The sequence below is a fragment of the Pholis gunnellus genome (genome assembly GCF_910591455.1).
Source record: "Pholis gunnellus genome assembly, chromosome: 12".
Taxonomy (NCBI): Eukaryota; Metazoa; Chordata; class Actinopteri; order Perciformes; family Pholidae; genus Pholis; species Pholis gunnellus.
The window spans coordinates 22046369-22066057 of NC_136539.1; the positions used below are offsets into that span (position 1 = coordinate 22046369).

The window sequence follows — 19689 nt, forward strand, 5'->3', positions numbered from 1 at the left end:
TTAGGCACTCATACAGTATAGGCAGTGTTGTCCCCCTTTCTCTTCTTCTAGAACATTCACCACCACTTGAAAAAAACAAAGACAGCAGCGAGTGCACGCATATCTTACAGGCCTGGCCTACATTTCCTGACTCGCAAAGGTACAATTTAGTGAGTCCCGCTGCGATGCGGACGCATCCCGCAGTTGAGGGGTTTCAAACAAAACATGTTAAGTTGTGCGCATTCAGGTCGGACAGCAGCTTTCGCTCACTGCACCTCGCGGTGGCCCCCTCTTCGTCCACACCCCCCGCAGAACATTCACCTTTTTGCTTTACACATTTTTGCGACGACACAGCAGCTTGATTCTGACAGTTTTCACCAACATCAAATACACTAACAGCTGTAAAGACTCAGCCACTTGCTTTGAACCGGAGCGTTACGAGAGTGGACTACAGGCTGCAGGCTTTTTTTTTTTTGCAGTGTTCCTGGGAGACATTTCCAGGGCACGCGGATGTTTTAATCGTAAAAAAAAAAAAAAAAAATCCTGCAGCAGCGCGTCCATCTGTTCGTCCTTTATACGAGAGAGGTAAGTTCGTGGCTTTTCGGGTCCACAGAGTGCACGACGCAGTCAGATGTAGTACTCCTTCATGTTCTCCCTGACTGAGTTGTGGAGGTGCAGCTCTGTCCTGTAGTCCGTGTACACGCCGGGTCTGTTCTCCTCTTTGATGCTGCCGCTCCTCTGGGCCCGCCGCTGCTGATAGAGGAGGCGGCTTATCACAGCCAGAGCGCACACGGCGATGAAGACCACCGCTGTGACCACACCTGAGGACACAGCAGGACAGACGCATTAGCGGACACCCAGGGGACAACGCTGCTCTGTCCACATTACGCCTCCTGTGATCCTCATCTAAAGCGGTCAACGTCCATTTTGCTTTGACTCGGTTGTTTTAGAGATTAAAGCATTTGCCAAGACACAAAAATGGGTACTTGTGGCACAATGTATTATAACCACTAGCTCATGCAAGAACATTTACCAATTCTTATCCTAACTTTCTCTTACTTTATTTCCATACGGTGGCCTGGAGTGTGCCACGTCACGCTCCTATAACTTCAGATAACTAAATGTAAATGAGCAGCGCGAGCATGATGAATGCCAGCTGTGCGTGAATGGACGTGTGTCCATAAGAATAGTAAACTGGCATAATTAACGCCCCAATAACACCATATAAGACTAACGCATATTCTGTATTGAAGTCCTGCTTTCGGACATCCATAAAGGAAAGTCTATTGTTTCCTAACTAAACTAAAGGTGCTGCTAACGTCGAGGAATGGCGGAAAAAAACAACGATTGCTGTTAACGTCGTGTCCCCTGAGGGTTGTAGCCTACTGTCGCTGACATAAAGAGGCCACTGATGACTGCAACAGGAGCGGTCAAATAGTTTATGATTGTCATATTGATATTGTTGTGTTACATAATAGAAACAATAGCCATTTTAAATGAATGTGGACATTGTTAGGCTATATGAATACATTTAGAATTATATTAGCCTACAATTAAAAATTGCAGTCAAACAGGATAATGTCAACATAATTATGAAGTTTATGTAATTTATTTAGAGGTTTTGTGACTCAAAGTTGCTTCAAAATAAAAAAAAAATGAAATATAAAATCCATTGGTGAAGAAACTAACATGAGACTAATGAGACTAACTCTCAGCAAGTTAAGCAAAAGTTTCTAAAATATGATAAACCCCATCCTACGTCTGTATAGTCACAATGTCACAACACTGATTGAGAAGTTGTTAAAGCAGCATCCTTTAACAAGCTGAATCCCACGTGATGTATTGTGTTGCCGGTGTTGATGAGCCTCTCTTAGGCTCCTGTTGAGTGCAAATACAACGTTCATTCGTTATCCACCGACTCCCCCTGAAGGCAATTCTCCCTTCATCCTATATCTAATATCTCGCTGTGCTGTTAGATCTAAAGTTTATTTTACCAAAATCAACTATTCCTGTCAATGGTTGTATTGGTCTCACACTGATCCTGGATCAGCTTGGGGGAATTTGTCAACCACAAAGTGAAAGGAGACGGAAAAACACAAAGCAACGTTTCCCTGTTTAGAAAGCACAAAGAAATCCTTAAACATCATCATCATCATCATCATCTTCATCATCATCGTTGTCTATTCAATTTCAAACAGAACAGCGTGACTGGCAGTGATGGAGATGAGCCTGAGCTAAAGCCGAGTTATCAAGAGACCACGAAAACAAAAAGAAAGAAGAAGTAAAAGAATGAAGATGCAAATAAGAGGGAATGACAAATAACAAACAGTTGGGACTCATTTTCAATTAAGCAAAGACAAATAAAACCAGCACAGAAGTGAGAAAACAGACCTGCTATCACAGCCAAATCCTTCTGGGTGCTGCTGCCGTGCTGCTCCTTATCTTTATTTGCTGTTACAGTTTGATCTGGAGGAGCAGAAACAAGACAAATGAACAGACATTAACGTCCCGTCATACAGGAGGCGAATGTCTGCCGGTGAGATCTCTGGCTGTCTTGGTTGACACTCCACCGCTAAGCTCTAGAATAACACTGAATTATGTTCCATAATAATCAAATTAAAGGGTGACTAAGGTGTTTTTCGACCCGGCCCCTGCTTCCCCCCTTGTGTGTAAGTGATCGAGGGGGAACGCTGCAGACGGCAGCTGCTAAACGAGCTGTAATGTAATCTCTGGGGGCAACTCCTCACCGTCTATGTACGATCACTAAAAGTGTTTGTTTCTGCCGCTGACTGGCTCGGATTGTTATTTTACCTGTAAGTGTCTGCTAACGTTATGGGAAGAACCCTACAGAGAAATAAAAACATTTGTCTTCACCTTTCCGTCTTCTGTTTGTTACGCAACCGTGGAATCGTGAGTGAGGGCTGGAGGGAGGAGTGTCTGTGTGTTCGCTGGAGTACAGAACGTGTCGCTTTGTGTCACGGATAAATATTTTGATGATTTCAACGTACAGTATGTGGATGCGACTCAAGATTTCAGAACGAGGCTTTTCTGAGCGAGACACAAAATAACAAAAGAGACGGGATCGAGAGAAAGGTAAAGAAAAAAGGTTTTATTTCTCTTTCGGGGCCTTTCCCGTAATGTTGTCAGACACTTAGAATGACAGTCTGAGCCCGTCAGTGGCAGAAACAAACACCGTAAATTGACGGTGGAGGGCACGCAACAACACTACAGTCAAGTACAGACACAACAGTTGACTCTACGACGGTCTGGAGACCGGCATGGATATAACTCTTAAGCATACACAATAAATAAATCAGACAAATAACTGGATTAACTTAAAACGAGACGTCGGAGAGAGACGCTCAGCTACAGCAGCAGCAGCAGCTCCATTCGCTACACGTCCTGGATTATATACATCATAGATGGTTGACGCACACAAATCTGATCAAACGCTCTCTCCTCTATGACAACAATGAGCACTTTTAGTAGACATACCGAGCGATTTTATTGCAGCCCGTTTAGCGGCTGCTGTCCCTCAATGCTGGACCAATTTCAACAATTGCTGTCCCCATTAGTCACTTAGGCACAAAGGAAAATGAAAAATACCAAAGTTATGCATTTCACTTCTCTCCTTTTAACGTTTGCATTCCCCTGTAGCTCTCTCTGGTTGGTTAAATGACTTGCAAAATGTCCATCTCTGAGCAACACGGCGGTCAGAAGGCGGGGGTGTTGGTGAGGAAGGCTTGGCTGACCCGTGTCAAAGCGTCACCCTGAAGGCACCGTGGTGCGGCTGTTTCATGTTATAGCTCCACGAGATGAGCCCCTCCATGTAGCTGCCAAAAGCACATTTTTTCATTACGCTCTGAATGAGAAAATCTCATTTGTGCATCCGCCAGCTCAATCTGCTGCCTCGACAGACGGGACGGGACAATTAGGACGGCAACTGAACTGTATTCATGTTTTATGGTATATATTTATTGATATGATGCGGCAATGTGGTCAGATGTAAGCAAAGCCCAGAGCCTGTCCATCCTGTCGGGCGTCGCTGCTAACTACGTTTTTTATGTTAAAACGTTTGTTGCTGTTTGCTTCACACCAAAAAAACAAAGATTTGAGGAGTAAAGAGACACTTGTGTTACTTTAAGGCGCCGGTGTCGACAGCTCCGTCGGTAAAATGCACGTGTTCTGCCAGACAGATGACTGAAAACACAGCTGGAATGTGTCTGGTTTTAATTAAAGAGACTGTCATTCAATTCACAAGTTACAAGTCACTTTTAAAACATGTGACAGCTCAACAGGAGGCAGATTAGACTGCTAGTTCTGCTTCGAGTCGATTTGTTCATTTTCAGAAAGCCTGGGGCGAGCGACACAAGGAGGAGTTACTGGGTTAGCAGCCATTTATGGTCATTTATAACCAGGATTGATCATCACGGTACCGCATGTTGCTTTAAGCTACAACCTGCTCAAAAGAGCTCCACCTTTCCCCAAAGTGATCAGATTGTTTCACAGCAGAGCAGAGAGAAGTGGCAAGAAAGAGACAAATAGCGAAACAGCAACAAAACAACGAGGGCATGAGACCTTGTGTAGAGGGGGCGCCCCCCATGTGCTCAGGCTGAGTCCTCAGCAGTGACCCGAGTTTACATCCGATCCATCCCTAATCCCGTCGATCCTGCATTATCAATAAACCGCATTATCTCTTAACCGCTTATCCTGTTCCCAGCTGATCCCAGCTGACATTGGGCAGGATAAAGACAGACAGCCATTCACGGCCACGTTCATGCAAAGGAGGACACGTACACTGCACACAGGAGGACCGTCCGGCCCGGGATTCGAACTCTTGGCCCCTCTTGCCGTGCAGGGACAGTGCTAGCCACCACAGTGCTAGTGCATCCCCTGTACCATCTAATAAAGTCAATAGTATTCCCAACGTTCCCGACATTCGGGCTGCAATCCTCTTTTTTCTTATTGTTGATTAATGTGTCAATTATTTTTTTCACTCATCAGATAAGTCGCGTAGATCCCAACATGTAAGAAGCTGAAACTAGAACATTTTTGCTGAATAAATAACTGGAAATATTTTGTCATCAAATAATTGATTAGTTTCACCTTTTTCCATCTCACTTGCAGGCCTGAAGAGAAACTAGGAAAAAAAAGTGCAGCACACTCTGGCTCCATATCGCTTTTATTCAAGTGACCTTTCAACGATCATGAAGTGTGTGTGTGTGTGTGTGTGTGTGTGTGTGTGTGTGTGTGTGTGTGAGTGTTTCACCTTGCAGCGTGTGCGAGGTGGACTCCGCCAGCGCTCCACAGTTTGATTGCACCAGCGGACCGCGGATGGTCACGAGCGAGCTCCCGCGATTCGTCAGCGCCGCCTTCAGCGGTGCGACGTGATTGAACTGGACCGAGGAGAGGCAGCCAATGAAACCTTTGGAAGCCGCTTGCATCACTTCCTCGTCGAGGTTCTCCCTCCCTGCGGAGATGCAGGAGAGAGTTGACAAAAAGGCATGTTGTTCCAAATAGTCACATTTTTTTGGGGGGGGTTGGGTGGGATTACAGCAATTAACAGACCAAAATTGGTGATGACGTGAGCAGTTTTGTGAACATGGAGGGAGGACTTACTGGTGACTTTGCCCAATGTCAGGGACCTGATTAAGATCAGCTCTGCATCAGATGACAGTGTGTACTTTCTGTGGATGTCCTGGTCGATCTGGTCGAGTGGAGAGAAATCAAATAACAAGGCAATTACGAGAAATCTAAACCGAGGTAACACCAGCAGCAGCAGCAGCAGCGCATTTCAATACATTATAGATTGAGACTTGTCTTCTCTACAGCCTCATGACACCCATATCCACCCACAGTTAGCTTTGAAGCGATTTAGACTGCTCGCTTCTGCACCCCCCCCCCCCCCCCCCCCCCCCCCCCCCTATGCTGACTCAGTTGCATCACTTAACTTGATGATCTGCAATAAAACACTGCAGTGATTTTGATTGCGTCCACCTCCGTTTATAAAATTGCAGACAGTGCTACATGTAATAAACCTGCTGGTCACACGGCGAGGAATGGATTTCTATTACAGTGGGAACTTAATTCCAGCACCGTTTCTCTATTGTTGTGTGTTTGGACAGCAGGTCGAACATTCCTACTGATGTGTGATGACGTTGTGTCATTCCACAGAATTTGATTCATTAATACAAATGTTGCACATTGTTTGTTTGTTTATAATCTTAGAATTGAGTTTCATATAAGCTATGACAAAGATGCTCATAGCTTGTCATAGTTTGTGGTGGTTCCATTTTGAAGCCTCGAGTTCGGTGATTTGGCCGTCGCCATCTTTGCTTTTTTGCAAACCGATGAAAAGATGTGACCAAATTTGGAATGTGGAAGAGTGACGTAGAGACGCCGTACACGTCTCTGGTAGAGACCTGTCAATCACTGTGTAGCCCCGCCCCTAAAGCATCCCCTGCTTTATGGTCTGTTTGACTCTAAATGGACCATCATTTACTAAATGAACATCATGCTGTATTGAAGAAGACTTGAAACTAGAGATTGAGACCATAAACTCATGTTTACAATGTTTACTGAGGTAATAAATCAAGAGAGAAGTAGAGTCATTTTCTCATAGACTTCTATACAACCAGAGGAGTCGCCCCCTGGTGGTCAGTAGAGAAAATGCAGCTTTAAGACACTTCCACATCTGCTTCACTCGGCAGAACTTGACGTCGCCGCCTGGCAAAGTCAAATATGATGAGAATAACAAAATAATATTTACTCAAGCGCCACTTTCTAGCCTTTTAGGGAGCTTTCAACCACATCTAAGGGTCTTCGCAAGCAGATGGCTCTTGCTCACTTGTCGTCGCTTGTGGAACTTCGGACTTGCGATAACGGTCGGTCCTATATAAGGGAGAGATTGAAATTCCTGGGAACGCAAATTCCATCTGCCATGTTCGATGAGGCTAAAAGTAGGGCTGTGCTTCTTTTCATGGATCAGAGGGAATGCAAAACGTATTGCGAGGTCAGGAGGCAGGAGGCACAAAAAGTAACGCCAGGGAACAAAAAAGTAATTACTAGGCCAGGGGTGGCCAACCCGCGGCTCGCGAGCCGCATGCGGCTCTTTGCCCGGTTTCATGCGGCTCTTACGTTCATATCGAAGTTTGTATTTGTGTTTTTTTAATGTTCGTGTTCGCTTCGCTTGAGTTAAATACGGTATTTTCGTCAAACGCGCATGTGCGGCCACAGATTACGTTCCTCGTCGACCCATTTAACGCCGAGACGGACTGTTTGAAAGCCCCGCTAGTCACAGATGAGGATGCGGCTGAGTTAGAGATGATCGATCTTTGTGAGGAGGACCAACTCAAACCTGCTTTAAGGGACGGGACCATTGAGTTCTGGAAAAAGGTGCCAATGAAAAAATACCCCAATGTCAAACGGGCTGCGCTTAAGATACTGTCAATGTTCGGGTCAACATACGTCTGCGAGTCTGTGTTTTCTACCCTGAAACACGTGAAATCAAAGCATCGATCTGTTCTGACTGACACCCATGTGAAAGAATTGCTTCGAGTGGCAACAACGGAATACAAGCCAGATTTGAAGAGGATTGTTCAAGGCAAGGAATGCCAGAAGTCCCACTAAGTAACATGCATAGTAAAAGAAAAACACTATTGTAAATTATTATATTTTTGTTTGTGGACTTGGTTGAACTGAGAGTTTGTCTGTGTGAGACAGTGCACACAATGTTCATTGTTGAAAATGACTGGCCTGTGGTCTTAGGAGTCAATTTCTGTCATTATCATATTGGTGTGTGACATTTACAATAAATCTGGCTGAGCAAAGGTATGTGTGTGTGTGAGGAAGGGATAGGGTGATGTTCATGTGTGCCCATGTGTATGATGTGGCTCTTTGCGGTAACACAGTAAAAAATGTGGCTCTTGGTCTCTGACTGGTTGGCCACCCCTGTACTAGGCGTTCACACCGCTCACCTGTACATAGAGGTTTTTTCCCACTCGGTGGATTCTGATCCGATGGAGTCGTCCGTCTGCCAGGTTAGTGAGGACGGGGCTGAACACGTCTGGACTCCTGTCGGTCTGAAGGTGATACCAGATCTGCAGACTCCCTGGAAACAAAGCATGTAGAGACATGTAAGCTTTCCTCTGACCCCCAAAACACACTGGCGGGATGGAAAAGCATGTTTTAAAACTACACTGTTCATCCTAGCCAGAAGCTGTAATAAAACATAATTATCGTCAGATTTTTATATTTCCTAACGTCCTTCAAAAGCCACCAAAACAAAGCTTCAAATTGTGATATTTCATCAAAAACACTATATTCTACATGTCTCATTTATAATCTCGCCCTGAATAAACCGTTTACTTTAACCAGATCCTGTAAAAAGCATTACATTATGAGCTCCTCAGTGCAACTAGGAAGCCATGATTGATTCTCCTGAGACTCACAGTCACGCCACAACAATTCCATGAAACTTGGACTGAACTGCTGCTGAACACAGAGCAGAGAGGAGAGGCTGTAAGAAGAGGTTGCACAAATATATCTAGTGCATAGAGCCTCCATTTCCTACACTTTTGAGCACTTGGAGAAACGTTTGATATATAGATTCACAAATAACACAAAGTGACCATATAAGGGCCAAACGTTTACATTTAAGAAGACACAAAAAACTGAAAGAACACAATTAAAACATGGCATAATAGCGCAGGACAGGAGTTTTAAACAAACGGTGTGTCTTGATGTGATTCTGCAGGCGGAGCATTGCACAGCCTCGGTGCTACCGCCTCAGGAGCTCGGTCACCGCGGGTCTTAAGGCGAGTGCGTGGGACAGACAGAAGACCCAACACGTTTCATCTGAGAGCAGGTGAATATGGGCGAAGTAGTCCAGCTACATATGTAGTTGTGAAGTAAATAATCAAGGATCCTTTTTTATGATTCATGGCATTAAAAGTGTTTTTTACGGCACAAAAGACATTTTTGATTTCTCTTCACTTCCAGCCATGATTCCTTTGTTTCCACAGGGGTGCAGGAGATACTCTAACTGTGCATTCCAGCCCACTGTTATGACTTCAAGGCTTCAAGTATGCGAGCTTCGCATCGTGATGCCTTATAGCAGAAGAGAATACACTGATTTACCCAAAAACGATGTGGCTGCTCATATATAAATAGACTGCTATATCTAAACTTCTTCAATTGCCTTTTGAGATATACAAATATTTATCTCTGAGCTCTTGTCTCCCACACAGAAAAAAAAAAAAAAAGTCAATATGTGCTCAGTGTTCCTCCCACACACACAATCTCTGCCAGATCAAAGAGTCAGATAGCTATGCATTGTCAAGTGGAGCCGGGTCAATATTACAATTCCCGGTTTGTAGGTGAAGGGCTCTGTGTAGTGATTCATTTCAAATCCTGAGAGTGCTCCTGTAGACGAAGGTCACTGTGGATGAAGTGTCTCCTTCTGCCCTTCAGTGTTTACAGAGACCCGGGGAACATGGGAGTTCTGTTTTACCACAAAAGAGTGACTTACAGGACACTGACACTGACTCCGAATAACCACCGCTCTGTCACTCAATGTGATACTCTAAAGTTTGGATACAGCTTAGAGGCTGTCAGTTTAAAGCTTTGAGGCCTTTCATGTGTCGGAAGCTGACAAACGCTGAGATACTGCGCTGACAGCAGGAAATACTCGCCGGCTAGCGGGGACCTTTTTCTGAAGTGGAACAGTTTAGTCCAATCGCAGTCGGGTCTTTTTGTGTTTGTTCTGTTTTTTTTTATTATTTACAGTCTTTTTATCTCTGCTAGGCGTACGCTGGGGAGATCGTGTGTTCAGTCGTGTGAGAGCGTGCGTGCATCTTTCCGTCGACAGCTAATCTCACATCCTGCTGGACCCATCGGCCTAATGTCTCTCTGCTCATTTTTTGATGATGATGTTTGCTCAAAAACCTCTTTTATTTACTGTTATATACCGTCACCGACTGCTGACTTCTCGCTCCTCAACGACTGCATCAGCAGCGAAAGTCATCTCCGTTAATCGGCGAAGCTAAAAACGTGCCCTGCAGAGTCTTTGTTGTGGCTCAAACGATGACATGCATAGACAGGTTTTGGAGCATCTGCAGATTAATTCAATACCAGATATGTTATGATCCACTAAAGTTAAAGGCCCGATTAAAGATGAATAAATCCCTGTTTTTGTTATCTTTGCTGCCGTCTTGACTTTAAAGGGAGCCGGGAAGAGGGAGACACACCTGGCAGAGAGCTGCACTCCACTGAGTGCATCTTTTCCTCTGGATACACAACAACGTTTTTACTGTGCATCTGGACTGGCGTATAATGTATTGGACTGTAAAGACTCACGATGATTAAAGACGCAGCGGAGAAGCAGAACAGCGGAGGCTAAATCTATTCATTAGCCTGTAATCAGTTTGTGTGGGCGGCTCCGGTATTATGTTCATGCTGGCAGCTGCAGCACCAGTAAGAAACACATTAGCTGCCTGTTCGCTGTCAGCCTCACTTTCCTGCTCGACACCATGCAAATAAACTTGAGATTTACCAAATGTGTTAATTAAGTGCACCCTCCACCCCTCCAGACATCCCGGGTTTCATGACATGTTTTAACAGGCAAACCTGCACGTGTCCTCGCAATCAGTCCTCGCCAAAGGTTACAAAGAACAAGAAAGAAGTAAGTGCTGTGGCTGCTGCAGTGCAACGGGATTCATTCCTTTAAGTGGATTCTAAAAAATGGCGATCTCCAAGTGAACTCTGGCGCACCTCGCTTGTAGTGCGAATGTAAAGTGGACCGGCCCGATTGTCAAAGGAAAGCAATCTCCTGTGTAATTATGCAAAAAAGTGAACCGGTAACCATGGTAACGCAATTGTGTCAGCTTGTGCGAGCAGGGATTTTCTCTTATTAGCAGAAACCCGAGCTGGTGCCGGCTCTGTTTCTACCCGTTATGTCATTATTTGACATTTCCAGTCGAGTCGCAACTAACAAACACAAAACCCACAACTTACTTCTTTTGTCAGGTTAAATAAATAAATATTAAATGTTAAGATATTTGTACAATCTACCCGTATCACAGCTCTGATGCGGAGCCGTCTTACAGTCAAGACGGAGGAGGCGAAGAGAAACTGGCTGGTGACACACAGCTTATGACCTACAATAGAGTTCTCCATTCCGGACCCTCCGGCTCTCTGCGCTCTCAAAGATCAGCACCAAGATATGTAACGAGGTGGAAGATGTGTTTGCCAACAACTTAGTAGTTAAATTGATCTGGCTTGCTGCGTAGGCTAAGTTACTGTTTTCTCCACATCAGCGAGGAAAGATACAGATGTTACAGATAACAGAAAAGTGCAGATCTCTGACAGGTGTGTCGAGGATATATTCATCTTGTATCGTGCCCGACATTAGCGGATCATAACATAAAGGGGATGGAATTAACCTGAAAAGGCCAAACAACTGACTCGGTAAGGCTGGTTTTCAGCTGAGCAAATTGCCAGAATTGTCTTCTTGCTGCTGAAGGTGTTGCTGATCACTAGCGGACCCGACAGTCAGCAGTCAATGTCGGTATAAAACAGTCACCGCAACCACGAGAGGTCCTTGAGCATCGCATAAGTCATAAATGAGCATATAAAGTATTATTCTCATGGGTTTAGTAATATGAGAGATTAGCCTTGGACACACACACACACACACATGCACACACACACAGTTGAAGGCATGATCTCCCCACAGGCCTACGCCTGGCGGACATAACTATATATGTCACGGCCATGAGTTATTACGGTGCAGCAGGTCTTTTTTTTTCTCTCTTTCATACTATGAATGTGAAACCCGTACGTACCGTTCTTTGCCAGGATGACGGCGATGTATTGCTGGCTGAAGGTGCTGACAGTGAGCAGCATGGCCGGTCTCTGGGAGGTGACGAAACTGAAGGCCATGTCCTCTCTGGCCCTGCTGCTGCTCTCTGTGGAAACACTGGAGGCCTGCGAGCGTCTGTTCTGCATCACCGAGAAGGGCTCCTGGAAGGTGTAGGTCACCGAGGACTCCATGTCGAAGGACACCGACACCTCTGCAGCAACAAACAGAGACAAGACAAGACAAGACAGAAATAAAGGGGGTTTCAGTGCCGGCAGCTCCGTTAACAACTGTTTTTTGCAATCCAGATTAAAAGACTGAAACCCAGCTCGCAGCCTCCAGATGCTGCAATGTTCATTACACCTCAACATGTGAAAAAGTGTTCGCAGGAAAAACCAGCGCAACTCAATCAAAAGTGAGGTGAAAAGTGTTTGTGCCCAACGGGTAAGGCACTTTAAAAAAGTGAGAATCTCTCCAAAAACAATGTATTTCTTCAGCGATGTAGCGGTGTGTGTGTATGCAGGTACGCGGGAACTCTCTGGACATTCACTGTATATATATACTGTGTACCTACGATCCATCTTGCGGAGCGAGGCTGCAGCAGAACAAGATGTTGTATTCGGTGGAGTTTTCACACACAAATTAAACTTCTGTTATCTTCGCTGTCTTTCTGGAACACGAACTTGGCAGAGGGATATAAAACGGATGAGTTGATGAGCTAATCATGTGCACGCAACCTCTGCAAATATGAAGCGGACACGCCAAAGCACATTGTCAAACTGTTTTAAAGAAAAGATGGTGATGCAGTCAACGCTTAATCAGACATTTTTACCGGAGGATGCCGCCTGGTCGTACCACAGTTTCTGCTCGTTGCACATCCACTCATCTCGAGGCAACTGCTTCATATCATTGCCGGGTAACGTACTGATATATTTATACACTAAATAAAGGCCAGAAGATAATACTGACACGAAAAAAACATACTTAAAAAAGGCAACATTCATTTAATCCAACCGTTGCTTTTAAAGTGGAGCACTTTCATTGCGTCAGAACTTCAGAGCCATAAACTTCCACCGTCACGTTATCGTACATCTGAAGGAGTTTATCTAAGAGCTGCGTTTTACACCTGAAAGTGTAACTCCCAGAGAGACACAGATCAATGGAAGAGTCCATAACCTACAGATGACATATCTGATAGGCACCGCAACAACGCAGCCAAGATCCAAGTTGTAATAAAGCAGAAGAATCTTTTGAACAGCAGTCGGATTAACTGTATCCTGGCACGGGCGACACTTTCATAATCGACACACTGAGCGAGAGGAAACAGTGCAAACAGTGCAGTGTGGTCTGTCGCATTGGCAGCCACTATATCTCTGTACATATATGATCTGTTAGCTCAGCCTGCTGCTCTGGTGGGGCCCGGCTGTGTCGTGTCTGTGCTCGAAGGAGATAATTTGGTTTAATGCATTTTAAATGTTCTTGGGAGTCTGGAGCCAGGACAAGTATTAATTGCCTCTTGCGTCACTTGCATTTTTATCGACGCGCTGTAATGGAATAACCTTGGCAATGATCGATTACATATTTGTTGTAATCTACATTAAACCTGTTTAATTACATAAAGTGTGAAGCGTTTGCTGTCGATCAGGACTCACCTTGGTTACAGGTGGTCCCTCCGTAGGCCGACTGGGAGCAGTCGCACACGTAGCCGTTGCTCTTCTCGATGCACCTCCCTCGGTTGTGGCAGAGGCTGGTGGAGCCGCTGCAGTAGCCGGGACATCCGGAGGTCACCCCCGGCGTCATCTTGGCCCTCTCCTCCAGGTCGAAGCTCACGCCGTTGACGGTCAGAGTCCTGATGCAGCCCAGGAAGCCTCTCTGCTGGGACGCCGTTCCTCCTGTGAGGAGAACAGCTGTGCTCAGATGTATCTTTGATGGTTTTATTCTCTTAAAGGCCGACGAGGATATCATTTATTTAATTCCAGTCTAGAGCAACTCTGTGGGCACTGGAGCATGTGGAATCAAATTAAGACTAAATATAAACTTCACTGTGAGATGACACTGTGAGATTAAAAAACAAGTGTTGGTGACAGCTGATAAGTGATGCTTCATAGAGGTGGCAGACGGACGACTTCTTTTATGTAAACGTGTCACATTGTTATTATGCCTCTACTTTACCCAGAACCAAACATGCAAACAGGTGGGTAAAGTTTCCTTTCATGATCCCACGAGGCTGATAAATGATACTTCAATCAAGTTTTTGAATGTGTCTGGCATATGTCTAGTGGTGTATGTCGATGGAACAAACAGCAGGGATTCCATATGTTACCAGAAGTAATATCAAGCAGGAGAAGACAGGCTTTGGGATTTCATACACGCTCGCAGTATTGTATAAGGCTATATGGCCTTTTGAAAGAGACAGCTTATTGTAGTCAGGGTTCGTGCTATTAATGCTACTAGCTCCCGTTTCCGGAGTGTATCTTTGCTGCCAGAGTCCTGTGTTGTCCAGCTCAATATCCTCTTAATATGACAGAGTAACAAGACCCTTCGAAGGGTATATGTGGTCGGCAATGTTTCTCACCTGGCTCAAATGTTCAATGTGTGTTTCCTTGGGTCAATATGTTGGAATCACCCACCTACAGTTTAGAGCCGACTGATGTTACACTCCTAGAAGCCTACACCCTCAAATCTGCGGGGAAAACACGTTTCTTCACAGTGGCCGAATGGATTTTTAATCATTCAAAATGCATTTGAGACGTTGGTCTTCCTTTGTTCTTTTGCAATTTGAACTGCAAATATAGCCTTTGCCAACCTCTCAGGATATAAGACCCTGGGAACATAGGAACCTTGAATACAGGACCTTGGAAACATAAGACCCAAAGAATTTAGGACCCTGCAAATTATATAACCCTGAAGAATATACTGTATGTCCCTGGGAACATAGGAACATGGGACCCTGGGAACATAGGAACTTTGGATATAAGACCCTGGCAACATAGGACCCTGGAGACATAGTACCCTGGAATGAGGGACCCTGGAAACACATGACCTTGGGAACATAGGATCCCGGAAACAATAGGACCCTGGAAACATAGAACCCTGGGAACATAGGACCCTGAGATACAAGACCCTCGGAACATAGGTCCCAGGGAACATAGGAACCTTGAATACAGGACCCTGGGAACATAAGACCCTCGGAACATAGGACCCTGAGAACATAGGACCCTGAAAAATATATAACCCTGGGGAATTTATGTATATATGTCCCTGGGAACATAGAAACATGGGACCCTGGGGACATAGGACCTTTGGATATAAGACGCTGGCAACATAGGACCCTGGGGACACATGACCGTGGGAACATAGGATCCCGGAAACATAGGATCCTGGAAACATATGACCTAGGGAACATAGAACCCTGGGAACATAGGACCCTGGGAACATAGGACCCTGGAAAGGTAGGAGCCTGGGGTACAGGACCCTGAGAACATAGGACCCTCGGAACATAGGCCCCTGAGATACAGGACCCTAGGGAACATAGGACCCTGGAAACATAGGACCCTAGGGAACAGATAACCCATGGGAACATAGGACCCTGGGAACATAGGACCCTCGGAACATAGGTCACTGGGAAAATAGGAACCTTCAATACAGGACCCTGGAAACATAGGACCCTGCAAAATCTATAACCCTGGGGAATATATGTCCCTGGGAACATAGGAATATGGGACCCTGGGAAATGTTAATAAACTTTAGTAATTTTTTATCATCTACTTTTCCAAACTAGTAATCCATTTACAGATGTCAGGGACGGGCTTAATAGCCGGCATAACCACTTTGATCTTCTGAGAGAATGTCGTAAAATTACACCTTTGCACTGTCTTATGAAAACAATTAAATCTTCACCTAATGACAAGTTCTTCTGAGATCAACAGAGGAGTATTGCTCCCATTTGTCATTTCATTCCTCCTGATGAATTATTTCTGAAAGTAAATGACCCGTTAAGTGCATGAACTGTAGGCCTCCAGTAAAATGGAGAACACACTTTTTTTAAATGGGGTCTGTCCCCTCTAGAGGGCTAGCGTATTATTAAGGAGACACATTAAAATGTCAGAGGGGGGGGGGGGGGGGTGCTGGAGAAATGTGAGCAGAGAAAGACTCTGTGCTCCTGAAACCAGAGCAATAATGAAAAAATAATAAAAATACGTTGGTTCTTCACAGCAGTTTACAGGGCAGGTTTGTATTTTTTCCAAAGCAGTTATTGTTTATCTTTAGCTGCAATTGTTCCTCTTCCTTTCAGCTGTGAAGACATGCCTTTGTACTGTAAGAGATGGGAAATAAAAACACAGTCTTTGCTCAGTGCAAAGATTCATTTCAAAGTTCTGTGAAAAGCTAACATGAGCTGCACTTCAGAGTTAATTTTGGCACAAAACAGGCGCTGAGAGTTTTGTCTCCCGTTTCTTACAGTGTTGTGCTACGAAAAAGATCACCTCAAGGTCAGTTTGGAGAAGAGGAATTATAGCATCGACTCACTTTTTTAAAAGTACACACAGCATTTGAGTGTTTGTATTAAGGTGTCTGAACATTTCCTTTCAAGCTGCACCAATAAATATTCTTATTATGTGAAAGGCATTGCTCCTGCTGATAAACCCACGGTGAATCATCTATCGACTGTGCAGTTCATCGTTTTTTTCCTTTCAGCTCATTGTTTCGGTTTTAATTGCCCACAATTTTCCTGTTCTGGCTCACGCTGACCAACCCGAATATCCAGCAGCAGGCCACCGTTTCCAGTTAAAGTCTCCAGTACTACCAGCACCTAAACAGCACAGACAAAATGAGCGACTTGCTGCTGAAAGCAATGGAGCACTTAAGAGCTTAAGAGCCTGATATTTCCCTCAGGAGTTGAGAGGAGATAAGCAACAGAGCTAAAAAGGACAGTGAATATTGGACTTATGTTCACCAAGCGACTTCTATAAAGGCGATAAAATGTCAAGGTTGTGTTTACATCTTGCTGCAATGAATGCAGGTTGAAATAAAGCAGTCTCTGGTGGCGGTGTATCGAGTCTGACAGCGAGCCTACCCACAAACAGCTGGCTGCTGAGCCGTAAGCGGAGGTGTCCGTCAGCCGGAGCCTCCAGGAAGCGGAGGGGGAGCTGGTCCACCTGCAGGGAGGCCTCCTTCACGTTGCGCTCTGCCCTCACGTAGTGCCACTGCCTGTCATTCAGAGGGAGGTGGGACTTCACGGTCAGGACCGCTGGACCGTTTCCCACATCAAAGGAGAAGGTCACCACCGAGGGAGCTGGGCAGCCAGTGGGGAATCACACACACACACACACACACACACGTATACGACAGTCAGGTCAGACTGAATGTGATATTAGCTGCTTTATGTTCCTCTCTCTCTTCTCCCTTTCTGATGCAATGCGATACAACGCTGCTGGGAAAACGTGATGACCTGAATAGATTTATGAGGGCGCTGAGCTGACAGCTCGTCAATATTTCACAACGTCTCAGACGCTGCAGCAATACATAATGGCTCCAAATATCCAGAGAGCTCCTCCCTCAGGTTTGTGAACAAAACACACTGCAATCAACAATTTCAACACCTATAATAAACAGACGCACCCACTGCGGAGGACGCACAAGATCACGTCCCCAGATTGTTTAATGCAATCATAAAAACCTTACAACTACGGCGTATTTCTTTATTGGCGCTGGTGTAAACAAGTCAATCTTTTGCATAAATATATCTGATTTTATCTCTTTTTTTTCCTCCAGTAAATCTACAAGGAAATCTTCTCCCATCTGGTGTGTTCATTAAGGATTTCAGCTTGACTACATGGGTTGTAAGTACATGCTTCTAAAGTCTCCCGTGACAGCCTGAAGGAGCTGTTGACTGTGTCATTAGGACTACATCACACAGTGCAGACCTGACAGCCTGCTTCTCGGGGAAATTGAACTGTCAAGTGCAGCACAGCCAACATTTCCCTCTGAGAAAAACAAAATAAGTATCGCTGACAACCTTTGTGGGTGTTCTTATGTATGGCGAACCTTTTTTCTTTTTTTTTTCTCATTTTGTGTGCATGTCCTTGCCATGTGTGCGTCTCTCTTTCTCTACTTCTCTATTTCTGGTCTGAACGTTGACTCACAGCTGAGCTCCACTCTGATGAAGTCCTTGAGGCCCTGGTTCTCCAGAAACACCCCTGAAGGAGCGCTCGTCTTGAAGTAGAAGGAGATATCGGAGGCGAGCTCGGCCTGCAGGGTGGGGAAGTAGAGATAGGAGGACTCCTGGTAGAAAGACGCCGCGTTCCACAGAGACTCTGAAAGCAAAGAGAGTAAAGTGGAGGTAGGAAGATTCTTGACTGAAGGCGGCTGCGTACCAAATAAGGACACTTTTTTGGTCTATTTTCTTGTTTCCCTCACTTGCATTGTTTACTCAAATTTGCAAGTTAATGAAACATCACACCGGATCCGTCGCCGGCGTTTTCAGTGTTGACTGCTGGCGTGAAACAGAAAGCCAGCGGTGATCTCTGGGGTTAGAACTCACACAACCAGCAGTCTGTCTCAACCTCACAAACAGGTTTCGCGATGTTCTAATAACACCCCCTCTATTTCATCTTCGCTTAACGAGCACAGCCGTTACTCACAGAATAGCAGGAGCTCCGCAGTCCGGAAGACGTCGAAATAGATAACCGTTTAATTATTTGAATCAACAACCGACGCTGTTGTTTCTGTGGCGAGACGGTCTTTGTGTCTCAGATTGTATGAAGATGTCAGCTTTTTTAATGAGCTGCTTTATTTGAGAACACAGAACCTTTGTTAGCAGAGTTCAACGCTGTGTGAGGCTACATCCCAGAATATCTTTATTAAAGGTTCTCGATTAGATATTCAGAGCATTAACACAGCATCAAATAACGATATAGAGGAGTAATGTGTACCTGAGCAGAGAATCAAGTCTCTCTCTCTGTATCCGGCTTGTGCCCCCTCAGGTTAAACACTGTTAGCACTGTTAGCACTGTTAGCTTCTAGCCACCGGCTCAGCCGCCGACATGTTGAGAGCCGTGTGGAAGCAATACAAAAGCTCTGAATATCAAACGTAGCGCCTTTAAAGTAAGAAAGGAGCATTTCAAGGCAGTAACCGAACATTGTCTAGAAACTAAACGCTTCTGTTAGCAGAGTTTGACTTCGGGCTGTACAATTATGGCCAAAATGACAATCCCGATTATTTTGATGAATATCGAGATCTCAATTATTTATCACGATTATTAACTGATTTTAGGGATAACAACATGACAGCTCTCCAAAAGTGAAGCCAAAACGTCTCGATCGATATCGACCATTAAAACGCATTTTAAAGGTCAATATCAGTCGATCGTGTTCATTTAATTGTGTGAAGCCCAAATCGGGATTGCGGTTAATATTCGAATAATCGTGCAGCCCTAGTTTGACACAGAAGTATTTGCATATAAAATAAAAATGTACAGTTTATAATACATTCATTATAATGTGTAGCGATTGTGTAGGAAATAAGAACATATTCTGGAAATATTCTCGGTGTCTTGTTGCAGAATTGAAGACATGTTTGATTTCTGTATAAAATAACACCGTGGGAGGTCTGGACTTCATTTGACTGCAGATGAGCTTCTAAAAATTCCCCCTGCCCTTTGTCCACAGCTCGCTGTGGGGACATGAAGCAATAAATATCTACAACCTCTTTCATGTTCCAGTGCTGCTGTACAGCTCTGCCCCCCCCCACCCCCCCGCCGTGCTGCCCCACATTTTTGGCACCCCCCACTGCTTGGCTGCAAAACAGGAGTTTGAGAATCCGATTTTATGAGGTTACAGTCGACACAGCCAGT

The 19689-nt window shown here is 44.9% G+C and overlaps 1 protein-coding gene across 1 annotated transcript in view; it reads right to left on the reverse strand.

Moving 5' to 3' along the window:
• Positions 1-606: 606 nt before the first annotated feature.
• cntnap5a (contactin associated protein family member 5a) overlaps positions 607-19689 on the reverse strand; it is a gene marked incomplete at both ends in the record, with an annotated part of 83699 nt that continues 64616 nt past the window's right edge. Inside the window, 9 exons of the mRNA XM_079169614.1 lie at positions 607-800; positions 2371-2445; positions 5249-5449; positions 5599-5686; positions 7956-8089; positions 11823-12050; positions 13489-13728; positions 16911-17129; positions 17980-18150. Coding sequence (XP_079025740.1) covers positions 607-800; positions 2371-2445; positions 5249-5449; positions 5599-5686; positions 7956-8089; positions 11823-12050; positions 13489-13728; positions 16911-17129; positions 17980-18150 — 1550 coding nt within the window. The remainder of the gene's footprint in view (positions 801-2370; positions 2446-5248; positions 5450-5598; positions 5687-7955; positions 8090-11822; positions 12051-13488; positions 13729-16910; positions 17130-17979; positions 18151-19689) is intronic.